The sequence below is a fragment of the Eleutherodactylus coqui genome, chromosome 13 (assembly GCF_035609145.1).
Source record: "Eleutherodactylus coqui strain aEleCoq1 chromosome 13, aEleCoq1.hap1, whole genome shotgun sequence".
In the NCBI taxonomy this organism is placed as follows: Eukaryota; Metazoa; Chordata; class Amphibia; order Anura; family Eleutherodactylidae; genus Eleutherodactylus; species Eleutherodactylus coqui.
This window is the reverse complement of record NC_089849.1, coordinates 74541150-74555431: the sequence shown is the minus strand read 5'-3', so window position 1 is coordinate 74555431 and position 14282 is coordinate 74541150. Positions and strand designations below refer to the sequence as shown.

Genomic DNA, 14282 nt, shown 5'->3' with positions numbered 1-14282 from the left:
AGTGTACAGCCAGCAAAATGAATTAATTCTGAAGCCAGCATATTTACAGGGCTGCACATACATTAACAAAAAGGTGAATTGATTGGGAAAAGAAACATTTCAAGCTTTACCTTAATGTATTGTGTGAGGCGGAAACTGCATCTACTTACATTAGAATAAAAACTGACAGTTGGTCTTTAATTTTGTAAAAAGCAGTTAATGAACTTCTTCAGGTTCATATATGTAATTAGAAAGGCTAGCCAGTGGACTCCAAGTCCTACCAACTACTAACGTGTTGGACCTTCCAACCTTACGACAACTGGCTACAGGCAGAATGAGGAATATGACTTTATTGGTGGTGATGGCTATGGCATAAAGTTAAGCCCTATTTACACGGGATAATTATCATTCAAAATTCGCTCAAACTATGTCTTTTGAGCAATAATCGTTGCATGTAAATGCTACCATCTTTTGCTTTTCCGACAAACAATGATTTTATGTTGAGCTTAAAATCCATGGTTCAGCCGGAGAGCTGATGGCAGGGACTGATTCACCTTGGGAGCGCTAATTACATTGTATTCAGCTGATGTCCCGCAGGAGAACAAAGGGGCTGTATGCAGAGAACAGACCACCTGCTGTTATCTGCATACAGCTCAGGGAGGCTCGTTTACATTCAAATGAAGCTAATAAGTTACTAATGGGTATTAGTGCCCATTAGCAGCATATGCAAAATGATCGCTCAAACTGTCCTTCTCCCTATTTTTTTATTGAATTTTGATCGATCATCTCTGCGTGTAAATGGGAGTTAAGATCAGCTACATATAACCTGATTTATTTCAATTAATGAATTTGTTCAATTAACAAAGTAACAAGTGTTTTAATATTTTGATTGCATGTTGATAATTTTCATGCAATTCCCATGTATGCCAATGGTTATTTGCTGTGATGCGCAATTAGTATACAGTTTCAGGACTAGTTCACACCTACCAATGATATATAAGCTTTCACTGTGTTTTTGTTTGCATTGACAAAAGCAATAATCAGATATTGCATGCAAGTAAAAGGGATTATCAAAAACACTTTGTGCTTGCAAACCGAAATGTTTAGGGTGTGACTGTTTATTTTCTTATTATATTCAAAGAGAACCTCAGTGTTACTGAGTTCTGAAAGAGTGAGGGCTCCGTCACACTGGATATTGTGATATTGCCGCAAGAAAATTGCAGCAAAACCACAATTGTGTTCACGTGATTTTTGAGCATCATTTATGCTTTTTTTTGTGAAAACTCATGCATCTCATCGCTGCCGCATGCAGTTTTCTCCTGTGATTAAATCGCGCAAAAGTCAGTAGTAGTGTCTAATGTTGAAAATGCATCACATTGCATGAAAATCACAAATTTGTGCGTTGCGATGCAATAAAAAGGAGACACCATAGGAAAACATGGGCTAGAAAAGAAATCGCAAAACGATGAAAGATCAGACAAGCTTTTTTGTGGATGGGTGAATGATTTTCAGATGTAATCTTTTTCCTTAGAATTGTAGAAACACTTAGAAATTGTGTGCCCATTGGGTGGGTCTTCACCAATCTGTGTTTGAAAAATACATTGCATCCTAATAACACACTGGCAGATGTGAAAATCAAGGACACAAAATGCTCTCCTGTCTTCGTTGGCAGCCAACCTTAGCAATGACTGCAGCAGAATGAAACTTTTTGGGTCCCATCGTAACCAATTACAGTACAGCTTTTACTTCACCTCAGCAGCTTAAGAAATGAAAGCTGTGCTGTGATTGGCTGATATGGGCAACAACGACATCTTACTGGTAGACAGTTTAGCTAAATTAACATTTTTGAGTTTCTGTTTCCATTAATATCAAATTTTTGTATCTAAGTGTCATCAAAAGTGAGTGATGGTCTTGGAAATAGTCTTGAAATTGTAAAACAAAAAATTGCTTTTCAAGTTATAAGTCTTGTAACATTGTGAAAAAAAGGAAAAAAGAAAAGCTTACAACATGATGCCAAAATAAAGTAAGCATATGGGAAATATTATTCATTAACTGTTTTCTGTGGTTTGGCTGTCTGTTTAACAAGCAGACTATTTCAAATTTTGAAAAATGCTAATTTTTCGAAAATTGTGAAAAATTAGCATTTTTCAAAATTTTTGAATTTTTTTGAAATAGATCAACAACACTAAACGTATTAACCAAAATTCACCGCTAAAAAAGTACAATGTGTTAGGAAAAAACAGTCTCACAATCACCTGGTTACTAAAAATCATTCCAAAGAATTTACAGCATAAGGTGGGACAGGTCAGCCTTAAAAAATGGGGCCTGGCCAGGAAAGTCAAAATTGTCTGCGGTATATCGACAACGGTGTTTATAATGAACATTTCTTCTTTTCAAACTTACAGTTCACTTTTGCTGCTACAAAGAAAAGTTTATCAGCCTGTATTGCCGCCTGTCTGCGATAGTAGAGCTGGACTCCTTAATTTCCCAGCAGGCTTTGCGAGAAGCAATTACAGATGAAGAAGTTGGAGCTGCAAAGCAGAGACACCAGCAAGTCTTAGACTATATACAGGTATGATTAGACGTGTCTAGAAATATGAATTCTGTGGATATTTTGCATATTTTTACATGTTATATGTTTTGCAATACATAATTTATCAACCCTTTCCCAATTAAAGGAGGTGTATGGAGTGGGCTTCGGAGCTTGCTCCATTCATGGCCAGTGGTGGCTCTGTTAAACAGCTTACAATTGCCTACAATGGCTGTAATCAGAGCTAGCTTTGATTGCTGCTGTTTAAACATTTAGATGCCATGGTCAGTGCTGACTGCAGCATCTAAGTCGTTAGTCAAGGCCCACTCTGTCACCCCTATGGTCCCTGCAACTTGACCTCAGGCTTCCACTGGATTGCCATGGCACAGTGCCATGTATTGATATCTAGTAAGTCAAATGTACATTGAAATAAGATGTATATTTTACATCTATACAATGTCGATTATTTCCTCCGATCTTCACCATGAATTTCACCCTTCGCAGTGCGGACTTGTCCTTGAATTTGACCACATAGTGTGATTTTGACCCTTTGAAAATATGGGTTTGCAGTGGTGGTGGCCAGGCTGTGATTTACAGGAGCCTTTTATTTAGACTAGTCTTGCAGAATATTATGTAGGACATGTTTAGATTATGCTGTCGTCTAAACAAGTAATTACATTGTTTTAAACTCCTTGTCAAACCCAGGGCTACTATATCCTGTATCAGACTAAAAACTTTAGTTTTCATATTCATTGGACTCTTTAATCAAGCTTACCTTGATTATCAGCTTCCTGTGGTGAAAACTGAAAGCTATTGGCTCACCAAAACCAAAAGGGAGAACTTAAAAAATGGAATTTATTATACAAACAAAAGAGTAGCATTGTCATTAAAGGACTATCCCGGCCAAAAATGTTATCCCCTATCCATTAGATTGATGATATACGCTAGAAGAGTGGGGATCCAATTGCTAGGACCTCCGAAAAGCTATAGCAATTGTGGCAACAACTGAGTGCTGCACTCTACTGTTTCCGTTAATCCCAAGTAGGGTTGTAGGGCGCGTGTCGACTACTGAACCACTCCAACTTCACCTAGACATGATTTTATGACCCCGCGGACAAAGGTCCCCCATTATGGCTTGCATAAGGGTCCAAGCTATCGAACCACCACCCATCCAGTGGATCAGTAATACGTACTTTTGGCTGAAATGCTCCTTTCAGCTGTAATCTCATAAGAAATTCAGCCTGTCACATTCACAGGTCTACAAAATGCTAATTGTGAGAGTAATGAGACTAGTTAGATATCTGATTGAGTTTTAATTCTGTACACTTAATTTCCTTAGTTTAACCACCCGATAGAATTCTCATGGGTTTCCTCATAATACTGTAGGTACTAATAGAATTGCTTCAATCCATAAATATGTTGGAACGCTATTATTGGAGCAATTCAAAGGCATTTATTCTACTGAATACAACACACGGCAGTAATATTTAATGTAGCAAAACGAATATAAAATGAAAAAAAAATTTGCAATAATTTTCCTTTCATTTATGAATGTGAATCATAGTTCTAGTTGTACTTAGACTTTAATAACGCTCTAAAAGAATGTGGAGTTTTACTCCCCCCCCCCCCCCCATACTATCACCTGAGCTCAGAGCATTGATACATACATCCCTATTAGATTCCAGGTTTATAGCACACCCTCCCTGCTGGCTTGCATTCATTCTCAGGTCCAAAATACATTACGAGAAACACACTCGACTGTGTTTTATTGGCACTTTTCAGCACGTCTCGGATGGTTGAAATCACTTGGCCTTTGACTCTGTGCCTCCCAGCCTACCCGAGGCATGGGTAAACAGCTTAATAAAAGGCATCCTGTCATGTCTTATTACTTAACAATAGCATCATTATCCAAGATATATGCAAAAGCCACCACATTTTAATTAAATAAATTTGCGAGTCTACAAGTGGGAGAAAAACGAACACAGGGCTAACAGTATTTTAATGTATACGTGTATTTGTATATCTATTTTTGCATAAACATAGACAGTCAGCCCACATTATTTTCCTTGGCTACAAAGAGTGTACAGAAATTATTCTTGTTCATATTCATCAAATTGCTTAAAATAAATGGAGAATTAATAATAACAGCTATGATTACTATTGCTATTATTACTATACTATTGAGTGTGGCAAGACTAAAAATAGTGATATGACCATTAAAGTAACACCCAAGTTAGAGAATGCCATGCTTCTGGCTGGTACCATTCTGTTTTTACAGGACCACTACTATTTAGCATTACTTAAAAAATACTTACCATATAATGCAAGACCTGTCGTTACATCGCCACTATATTTGGCAACCAAGACCAGAATTGCCGGTGGTGCATATAAATATGTATTATCAGTACTTACACTCATGGAGAGTTACAATGCTAAATCTTCACGCACAAAAAAGCTAGAGCTCTGGCGCACCCTAAGTTAAATAAATAAAAAAATAAATCTTGTTATTTGTATAGCGCCAATGTATTCTGCAGCGCTTTCGGGTAATTTATTTATTAGCCCTATTCACATTTGCACAAGAAAAGACTAGAGGCAATGGGATGAAACTGAAAGGGAGGAGACACAGATTAGGTATTAGAAAAAACTTACTGACAGTGAGGGTGATCAATGAGTGGAACAGGTTACCACAGGAGGTGGTGAGTTCTCCTTCAATGGAAGTGTTCAAACAGGGGCTGGAGAAATATCTGTCTGGGATGATTTAGCGATCCTGCACTGAGCAGGGGGTTGGACCCGATGACCCTGGAGGTCCCTTCCATTTCTATGATTCTAAGCTACCAAGCAATGGTAGCTTAGACTTTGATTACTGAACAGCATGACTGAACAGGCATCAAATTCCGCATCAAATTCTGTAGCATTTCCGCATCCAAAACAGAGTTAAAATCTGCCCCATTGGTACAGATTTTGACTCGAAATTAGCTACATATCTACAGCTGATTTCATAAGATACGGAGTTCACCTTCGAAGTCTTTGCGCCGTCAGTACTAATCGGCAGCCAGTACCAGGCAGCCTATAGTGAGTACAGCGCAACTGATCAGGTGATGCCACTTCCAGTGGTGTGGATTTTGACTGTTTTGGATGCAAACATGCTGCTGAATTTGCTGAGGAGTTTTCCACTGCAGAAATTCTGCAGCATTTCCAATTGTGTAAATATACCCTTAACCCTTTCCAATCCACTGTCTGACGTCTTCCTACATTCTGATTGAAACGTGTACAGCTCCAATGTCAGAAGACATCCGACAGGGTATTCTTACTGTCTATTGCCAGCCACTCCGCTCTCAGAGCCTCTCTGGCGCACACACACTGGCTTTAGCCAGCAGATGGCACTGTTGTATAACAGCAAAAAGAGAAAGCCTTTTAGAAAACCTGAATCCAAAATTGGATTGGAAGGGGTTAAAGTGACTCTTCGGTCGCTGGACTAGAAGGGTGAGCAATACGACCTGCTGCCCGAATATTCTCAGCATTCTGCTGCTGATCTGCCAGTTATGGTTCCGTCTTTGGTCTTCTTAGCTGGCCGTAGCACTTCTGATTATCCTAAACATACTGTGCATTGTTAGTGTAAGCAGTGCTGGTCAATCCAAAAGCAGTGTCAAGTGCGAGGGTAGTGAGAGGAGCACTGCAGCGTGTTAAAAAAACAAAAAGGGGCATGCGAATTGGCGGATTATCGGCAAAGTACCACAAATTGAAGGTGGCAGGTAATATTACTCCCTCCCTTTGGCCTTGAGCCAAACTTTGTCCCCGGCATGTGAGGGTCGCTTTAATTAAAAATTAATCTGGGATATCAGAGCTTCCCTTTACATATAGTAAGGAAGAGCAAATTATAATATAATAACTAGAAGGCAATATTGGAATTGTATGAAAAAGCTTAAAAGGTTGCTTAAAAATTAGAAGGGATTGTGTGGAAAAAACTATTAATAAAACTTTTCTTATGTGGATCCGTATTATATAATAGAATGTAATACAATTCTATAATAAGTATAAAATAAATAAAATCTGATATAATTATGTAATTTAGCCATAAAGTGTCTACTGTGTATAATATGATGACAACGTTCCTAAAAATAGTGCCATGCAGTACTCAAAACTGCCATACACTTACCACAAAAAGAAACAATCACATAATAACACCAGAAAGCATCAATAAATACTTTTATATGATGTTCACATTATATGACTATTCAGTATTCAGATAATATTGGCATGGACCCCTTGCATACTATTGCCATGCAGTGCCCAAATAATTCCACTGTGAGAAAGCAGAGGAATACGGGGTAAATTTGACTAACTGGGACATAGCCTTGGATATAGAGTTTATAGAACAGTAGAATAAATGGGACTGTTCATAACTAGAGATGAGCGAGCACCAAAATGCTCGGGTGCTCGTTACTCAGGACGAAATTATCGCGATGCTCGAGGGTTCGTTTCGAGTAACGAACCCCATTGAAGTCAATGGGTGACCCGAGCATTTTTGTATATCGCCGATGCTCACTAAGGTTTTCATTTGTGAAAATCTGGGCAATTCAAGAAAGTGATGGGAACGACACAGCAACGGATAGTGCAGGCGAGGGGCTACATGTTGGGCTGCATATCAAGTTCACAGGTCCCACTATTAAGCCACAATAGCGGCAAGAGTGGGCCCCCCCCCCCAACAAATTTTACTTCTGAAAAGCCCTCATTAGCAATGCATACCTTAGCTAAGCACCACACTACCTCCAACAAAACACAATCACTGCCTGCATGACACTCCGCTGCCACTTCTCCTGGGTTACATGCTGCCCAACCCCCCCCCCCCCCCCCCTCCCCACACGACCCAGTGTCCACAGCACACACCAAAGTGCCCCTGCGCAGCCTTCAGCTGCCCTCACGCCACGCCACACTCATGTCTTTTTTATAAGTGCGTCTGCCATGAGGAGGAACCGCAGGCACACACTGCAGAGGGTTGGCACGGCTAGGCAGCGACCCTCTTTAAAAGGGGCAGGGCGATAGCCCACAATGCTGTACAAAAGCAATGAGAAATACAATCCTGTGCCACCGCCATCAGGAGCTGCACACGTGGGCATAGCAATGGGGAACCTATGTGCCACACACTATTCATTCTGTCAAGGTGTCTGCATGCCCCAGTCAGACTGCATTTTTTTATAAATGGTCACAGGCAGGTACAACTCCCTAATGGGAAGTCCATGTGGACCGACAGCATGGGTGGGTCCCAGGAAGCCACTGGCGGTACATAAATATATCCCATTGCAGTGCCCAGCACAGCTGATGTAACGTCAGCTTTAATGCAGGTGGGCAAAAAATTAATTGGATTACACTGTAGGCGAGGGCCCAAAAAAATTGGTGTACCAACAGTACTAATGTACCTCAGAAAAATTGCCCATGCCCAACCAAGGGGGCAGGTGAAACCCATTAATCGCTTTGGTTAATGTGGCTTAATTGGTAACTAGGCCTGGAGGCAGCCCAGTTAAAATAAAAATTGGTTCAGGTGCAAGTTTCAACGCTTTAATGAGCATTGAAACGTATAAAAATTGTTTACAAAAATTATATGACTGAGCCTTGTGGGCCTAAAAAAAATTGCCCGTTCGGCGTGATTACGTCAGGTTTCAGGAGGAGGAGCAGGAGGAGGAGGATGAATATAATACACAGATTGATGAAGCTAAAAGGTCCACGTTTTTGATGGTGATAGAGAACGATGCTTCCATCTGCGGGTGCAGCCTACGTATTGCTTAGGTATCGCTGGTGGAGAAGAGAAGTCTGGGGAAATCCAGGCTTTGTTCATCTTGATGAGTGTAAGCCTGTCGGCACTGTCGGTTGACAGGCGGGTACGCTTATCCGTGATGATTCCTCCAGCCGCACTAAACACCCTCTCTGACAAGACGCTAGCCGCAGGACAAGCAAGCACCTCCAGGGCATACAGCGCGAGTTCAGGCCACGTGTCCAGCTTCGACACCCAGTAGTTGTAGGGGGCAGAGGCGTCACCGAGGACGGTCGTGCGATCGGCTACGTACTCCCTCACCATCCTTTTACAGTGCTCCCGCCAACTCAGCCTTGACTGGGGAGCGGTGACACAGTCTTGCTGGGGAGCCATAAAGCTGGCAAAGGCCTTGGAGAATGTTCCCCTGCCTGCGCTGCACATGCTGCCTGATCTCTGCGCCTCCCCTGCTACCTGGCCCTCGGAACTGCACCTTCTGCCACTAGCGCTGTCGGATGGGAATGTTACCATCAGTTTGTCCGCCAGGGTCCTGTGGTATAGCATCACTCTCGAACCCCTTTCCTCTTCGGGTATGAGAGTGGAAAGGTTCTCCTTATACTGTGGGTCAAGCAGTGTGTACACCCAGTAATCCGTAGTGGCCAGAATGCGTGTAATGCGAGGGTCTCGAGAAAGGCATCTTAACATGAAGTCAGCCATGTGTGCCAGGGTACCTGTACGCAACACATGGCTGTCCTCACTAGGAAGATCACTTTCAGGATCCTCCTCCTCCTCCTCAGGCCATACACGCTGAAAGGATGACAGGCAAGTAGCATGGGTACCCTCAGCAGTGGGCCAAGCTGTCTCTTCCCCCTCGTCCTCATGCTCCTCCCCCTCCTCCTCCTCCTCAACGCGCTGAGATATAGACATGAGGGTGCTCTGACTATCCAGCGACATACTGTCTTCCCCCGCCTCCGTTTCCGAGTGCAAAGCGTCTGCCTTTATGCTTTGCAGGGAACTTCTCAAGAGGCATAGCAGAGGAATAGTGACGCTAATGATTGCAGCGTCCCCGCTCACCATCTGGGTAGACTCCTCAAAGTTTCCAAGGACCTGGCAGATGGCTGCCAACCAGGCCCACTCTTCTGTAAAGAATTGAGGAGGCTGACTCCCACTATGCCGCCCATGTTGGAGTTGGTATTCCACTATAGCTCTACGCTGCTCATAGAGTCTGGCCAACATGTGGAGCGTAGAGTTCCACCGTGTGGGCACGTCGCACAGCAGTCGGTGCACTGGCAGATTAAACCGATGTTGCAGGGTCCGCAGGGTGGCAGCGTCCGTCTTGGAGTTGCGGAAATGTGCGCTAACCCGGCGCACCTTTACGAGCAGGTATGACAAGTGTGGGTAGCTTTTCAGAAAGCGCTGAACCACCAAATTAAAGACATGGGCCAGGCATGGCACGTGCGTGAGGCTGCCGAGCTGCAGAGCCGCCACCAGGTTATGGCCGTTGTCACACACGACCATGCCCTCAGCACGTCCTCAGGCAGAGAGTTCCATAGTTTTACTGCTCTTACAGTAAAGAGCACCCTTCTGTGTCAGTGATGAAATCTTCTTTCCTCTAAACATAGATGATGCCCTCTTGTTACTGTCCCAGTCCTGGATATAAGCAGATCATGGGAGAGATCCCTCTATTGTCTCGTAATGTTATTTGGTTGCCCCTTAATCGTTTTTTTTGTTAGGGTGAATAATCCCCTCTATGGGTATTATAATCCTTCCATTCTGTTTATTACATTAGTTGCCCTCCTTTGAACCCCCTCAAGCACTGCAACATCTTTCCTGAGTACTGCTGTCCAGAACTGTACACAGTATTTCATGTGAAGCCTGACAAGTGCCTTATATAGTGGAAGAATAATGTTCTCATCCCTCGCCTCTATACCTTTTTTAATGTATGCCAAAACTGTATTTGCTGTTGCAACAGCTGACTGGCATTGATAGCTCCAGTGAATTCTACAGTCAACTAATACCTCCAGGTCCTTTTCCATATCACTTTTCCCTAGCAGTATCCCATTTAGTGTATATTGGTGGCATCCGTTTCTCCTGCCCATGTGCATAACCTTACATTTATCAATATTAAACATAGAATTCCAGATGATCTGGTCTCTGACAGAGGGGTTTAGTTCAGGTCAAAATTCTTCTGCATGGCCCTGGAAACTACCATGAATCTCTCCTTGGCCTTTCATTCTCAGTCTAATGATGAGACTGAGAGAACAAACTAGACTCTGGAACAGCTTCATTTCTCATCTTCAGGACGACTGGGTGGATTATTTATCGACAGCAGAGTTTACCTACAACATTGCCCAACACAGCCCAACCGCCCAGAGCCCATTCAGTGCCAACTATGGTACACATCCTGACTTTATTCCTAGCCTTCCTATCAACATTCCTGTCCTGACTGTCAATCACAGACTGACAGAGTTAGCTGAAACCCAAAAGAAGTTGAAAGACGCCTTACGGGAAGCCTAGGATGTCTATAAGAAAGTGGCAGACAGACACCGCCAAGTGGCCCCTATTTTCCGGATTGTAGAGAAGGTGTGGTTGTCCACCAAGAATTTTAAGGCCCATGTGTCCTCTCCCAAATTTGGGCAAAGATTCATTGGCCTCTTCCCAACCTCAGTGAGGATCAGCCAGATAGCATTTTGCTTGAATTTCCCGAGCAGCCTGAGAATTCACCTCGTCTTCCATTTGTCCTTGTTAAAGTCGTTTCAGGAGAATACCTTTTTCGAAAGACAGCATCCACCTCCCACTCCTGTAAAAGTTCAAGGGCAAGATGAATTCACAGTAGAGAAGATCTTTGATTCCAGAAGACATAGGGGAAGACTACAGTACCTTGTGCAGTGGCAGGGATACGGGACAGAGGAGAACTTTTGGGAACCGGACCAAAATGTGCCACTCCGATGCTCACGAAGGAGATCCACAAGAAATATCCAGGGAAACTAGCCCCTGAGATGTCTAGCGGCCATCTTCGAAGGAGGGAGCTATTGTCAGTAATCAAACCCAGGACCTCCTATTGTATTAATTATTTAGCAGACATATTTTTACTTGTTTACTTTATTTTGGCAGCAAGTATGAAAAATATTTGCACCATTATGAGCAATTTAGGAGACTTACTAATTGAATATACATTTTTTAAAAATTTTGACGCATATTGTTTTGAACTTTCATTTTTGTTTATATTTACACTTTAGTAACACTATATTCGGATTATCATGTCCAATCTTGGTCCATTATAAACAGAGTTATGTTTATCTGTTTGCAGGTCTGAGTTGCTCTGTATGCATTATGGGTGTCCATTTTTGACTTTCGTTAGTCATCCTATTTTTTTTTTTTGGTCATTGCACAGATCACACATGGTTGACATCCGTGTGCTCTCCCACGTCCACGTCCTCTAGGCCTACCCCTACCCCTCAGCATGCTGTATTACCAGTAGTGCAGAAACAGAACGCTGTAATTAAATGTGCCGCTTATTGGCCTGTGGTTGGAGGCTGACTTCGCTTACGGAACGCACAGCAGAGCCAGGAAAGAATTTTGCGCAAGGCTGCTGTAACACTTAGCTGGCTACGTATGAATTAGGACAACTACCCCCAGCAGAGACCCAGTGCACTGAGGACGGTCACAGGCAGCCCAAATAGATTTTTTTTCCCAAATGTTTTTGGAAAGGCCCACTGCCTATATACACTAAATATGTCTTCTGTCCCTGCCTCACCACTACTGACCCTGCACTATGTAAAATTACTGCAGACTGTTTCACTGTGAACAGGAATACAGCGGTGATGTAACAGGCAACACAGAGCCAGGAAAGAATTTTGCGCAAGCCTGCTGTAACACTTAGCTGGCTGTGTATGAATTAGGACAACTACCCCCAGCAGAGACCCAGTACACTGAGGACGGTCACAGGCAGCCCAAATAGATTTTTTTCCCAAATGTTTTTGGAAAGGCCCACTGTCTATATACACTAATTATGTCTTCTGTCCCTGCCTCACCACTACTGGCCCTGGACAATGTAAAATTACTGCAGGACGCAATGCTCTGCACGGCCGATATACAAAAAAAAAAAAAGTGCAACACTGCAAAAAGCAGCCTCCACACTACTGCACACGGTTAGATGTGGCCCTAAGAAGGACCGTTGGGGTTCTTGAAGCCTAAAATAACTCCTAACGCTCTCCCTATAGCTACTCCAGCAAGACAGCACTTTCCCTGAACTATGTCAGAATGCATCTGTGGCGAGCCGCGGGAGGGGCCGATTTATATACTCGGGTGACACCTGATCTCGCCAGCCACTCACTGCAGGGGGGTGGTATAGGGCTTGAACGTCGCAGGGGGAAGTTGTAATGCCTTCCCTATCTTTCTGTTGGCCAGAAAAGCACGCTAACGTCTCAGAGATGAAAGTGAAAGTAACTCAAACATCGCGTGGTACTCGTCTCGAGTAACGAGCATCTCGAACACGCTAATACTCAAACGAGTATCAAGCTCGGACGAGTACGTTCGCTCATCTCTATTCATAACCTATTTCTGTGGAGATGGGACTAGGGCTTGATTCGTTATACTTTTGAGAAACAGTTTAGGCACAATTGCGCAAATTGTTTTTTTTTTTGCTTTTGCTGTCATGTATAATGCCTCAATTTAACACATTTCTGGGGAAAGTCAGAACTCATCCTTCAGTGTCCTAAAGAAAATAACACTATATTACTGAAAAACTAGTAGATGCTTGGAACAAACTTTCAGTAGGTCTTCCAGTTCAGTGTCAGCGCAGCAGGCATAAAGCTAGCCTGCTTCTTGAGTGCCAGGCCCAGCTGCATGAGCGAGGTCATGATCCTTTCCTCCTTTTGTTTTGGCAATGAAGACATAAGAGACTCATGACCTGGTTCCGGCCATGCTGGTTCGGGTGAGGGTGGGTCTTTAGATAGGCCAGGTCCACCATGGCCATGGCCTGGAGCCTTCAGGGGACATTGACATGCTGCACAGGAGTCATCACTACAAAACAGATAACAAGCTTATTAACTGCTGAATAGAGAACAATCAACTTGTGACTCTGCAATCTTGGATAGTTCAATCTCTTAGTATGCGTCAATGGGTTATCAGCAAAATAAGCAAAGTTCCATGCAAATGGATTATTAATAGAGATGAGCAAATGTACTCGGTAAGGGTGATTTCGCAATCGAGCACCGCGATTTTCGAGCACTTCCGTACTCGGGTGAAAAGTACTCGGGGGCGCTGTGGGTGAGCGGGGGGTTGTAGCGGGGAGTGGGGGGGGAGAGGGAGAGAGAGAGGGCTCCCCCCTGTTCCCCGCTGCTACCCCCCACTCCCCTCTGCAACCCCCCACCCCACAGCGCACCTGAGTACTTTTCACCCGAGTAGTGAAGTACTCGAAAATCGCGGTGCTCGATTGCGAAATCGCCCTTACCGAGTACGTTCGCTCATCTCTAATTATTAACTAAGTAAACAGTTCAAGTTCCATGCAAAATGGTTACGTTCATGTGGGCTAGTGAGCACCGGACCCACACGAATGTTACTTGGATAGAGTGAAACAACCACTGATTAACACCCCTCCCTATCTTCTACAAAAGAAAATGACCAAGGACCTACCTGAGCGGGGCCATTGCCCCAATTGGGGGCAGCCCAGCGGTCTTCGGATCTGGGCCCTTGCTGCCTCTAGGAACCCATGCACCCAGGCTAGGATGCATACAGATGCCACCACCGACAGGGACAACTGGACCGGATAAGAAGACACACAGAGCCATAATCTAACTAGCAGCAGATGTTAATGCAATAAATGGCATGTATTTGTTGACATTTTGGCCAAAATATGGAAGCTAGCGGACCACTTAACGGCTCCAAGCAATACCGCTAGTCCAGAGGCGTAACTTGAAGCTTCTCGGCCCCAATGCAAAACCTGTAACAGGGCCCCTAACTATAATGCTTTGTTCATAGTACTGGGCTCACTAAATAGAGAAGAGAAGCCTTATGGGCCCCCTA

General features: G+C 43.5%; 1 protein-coding gene across 1 annotated transcript in view; it reads left to right on the top strand.

Annotated features, from left to right (window-relative positions):
* ANKFN1 (ankyrin repeat and fibronectin type III domain containing 1) overlaps window positions 1-14282 on the top strand; it is a 432348-nt gene that overhangs the window by 370302 nt on the left and 47764 nt on the right. The window contains exon 15 of the mRNA XM_066586983.1: window positions 2385-2551. Coding sequence (XP_066443080.1) covers window positions 2385-2551 — 167 coding nt within the window. The remainder of the gene's footprint in view (window positions 1-2384; window positions 2552-14282) is intronic.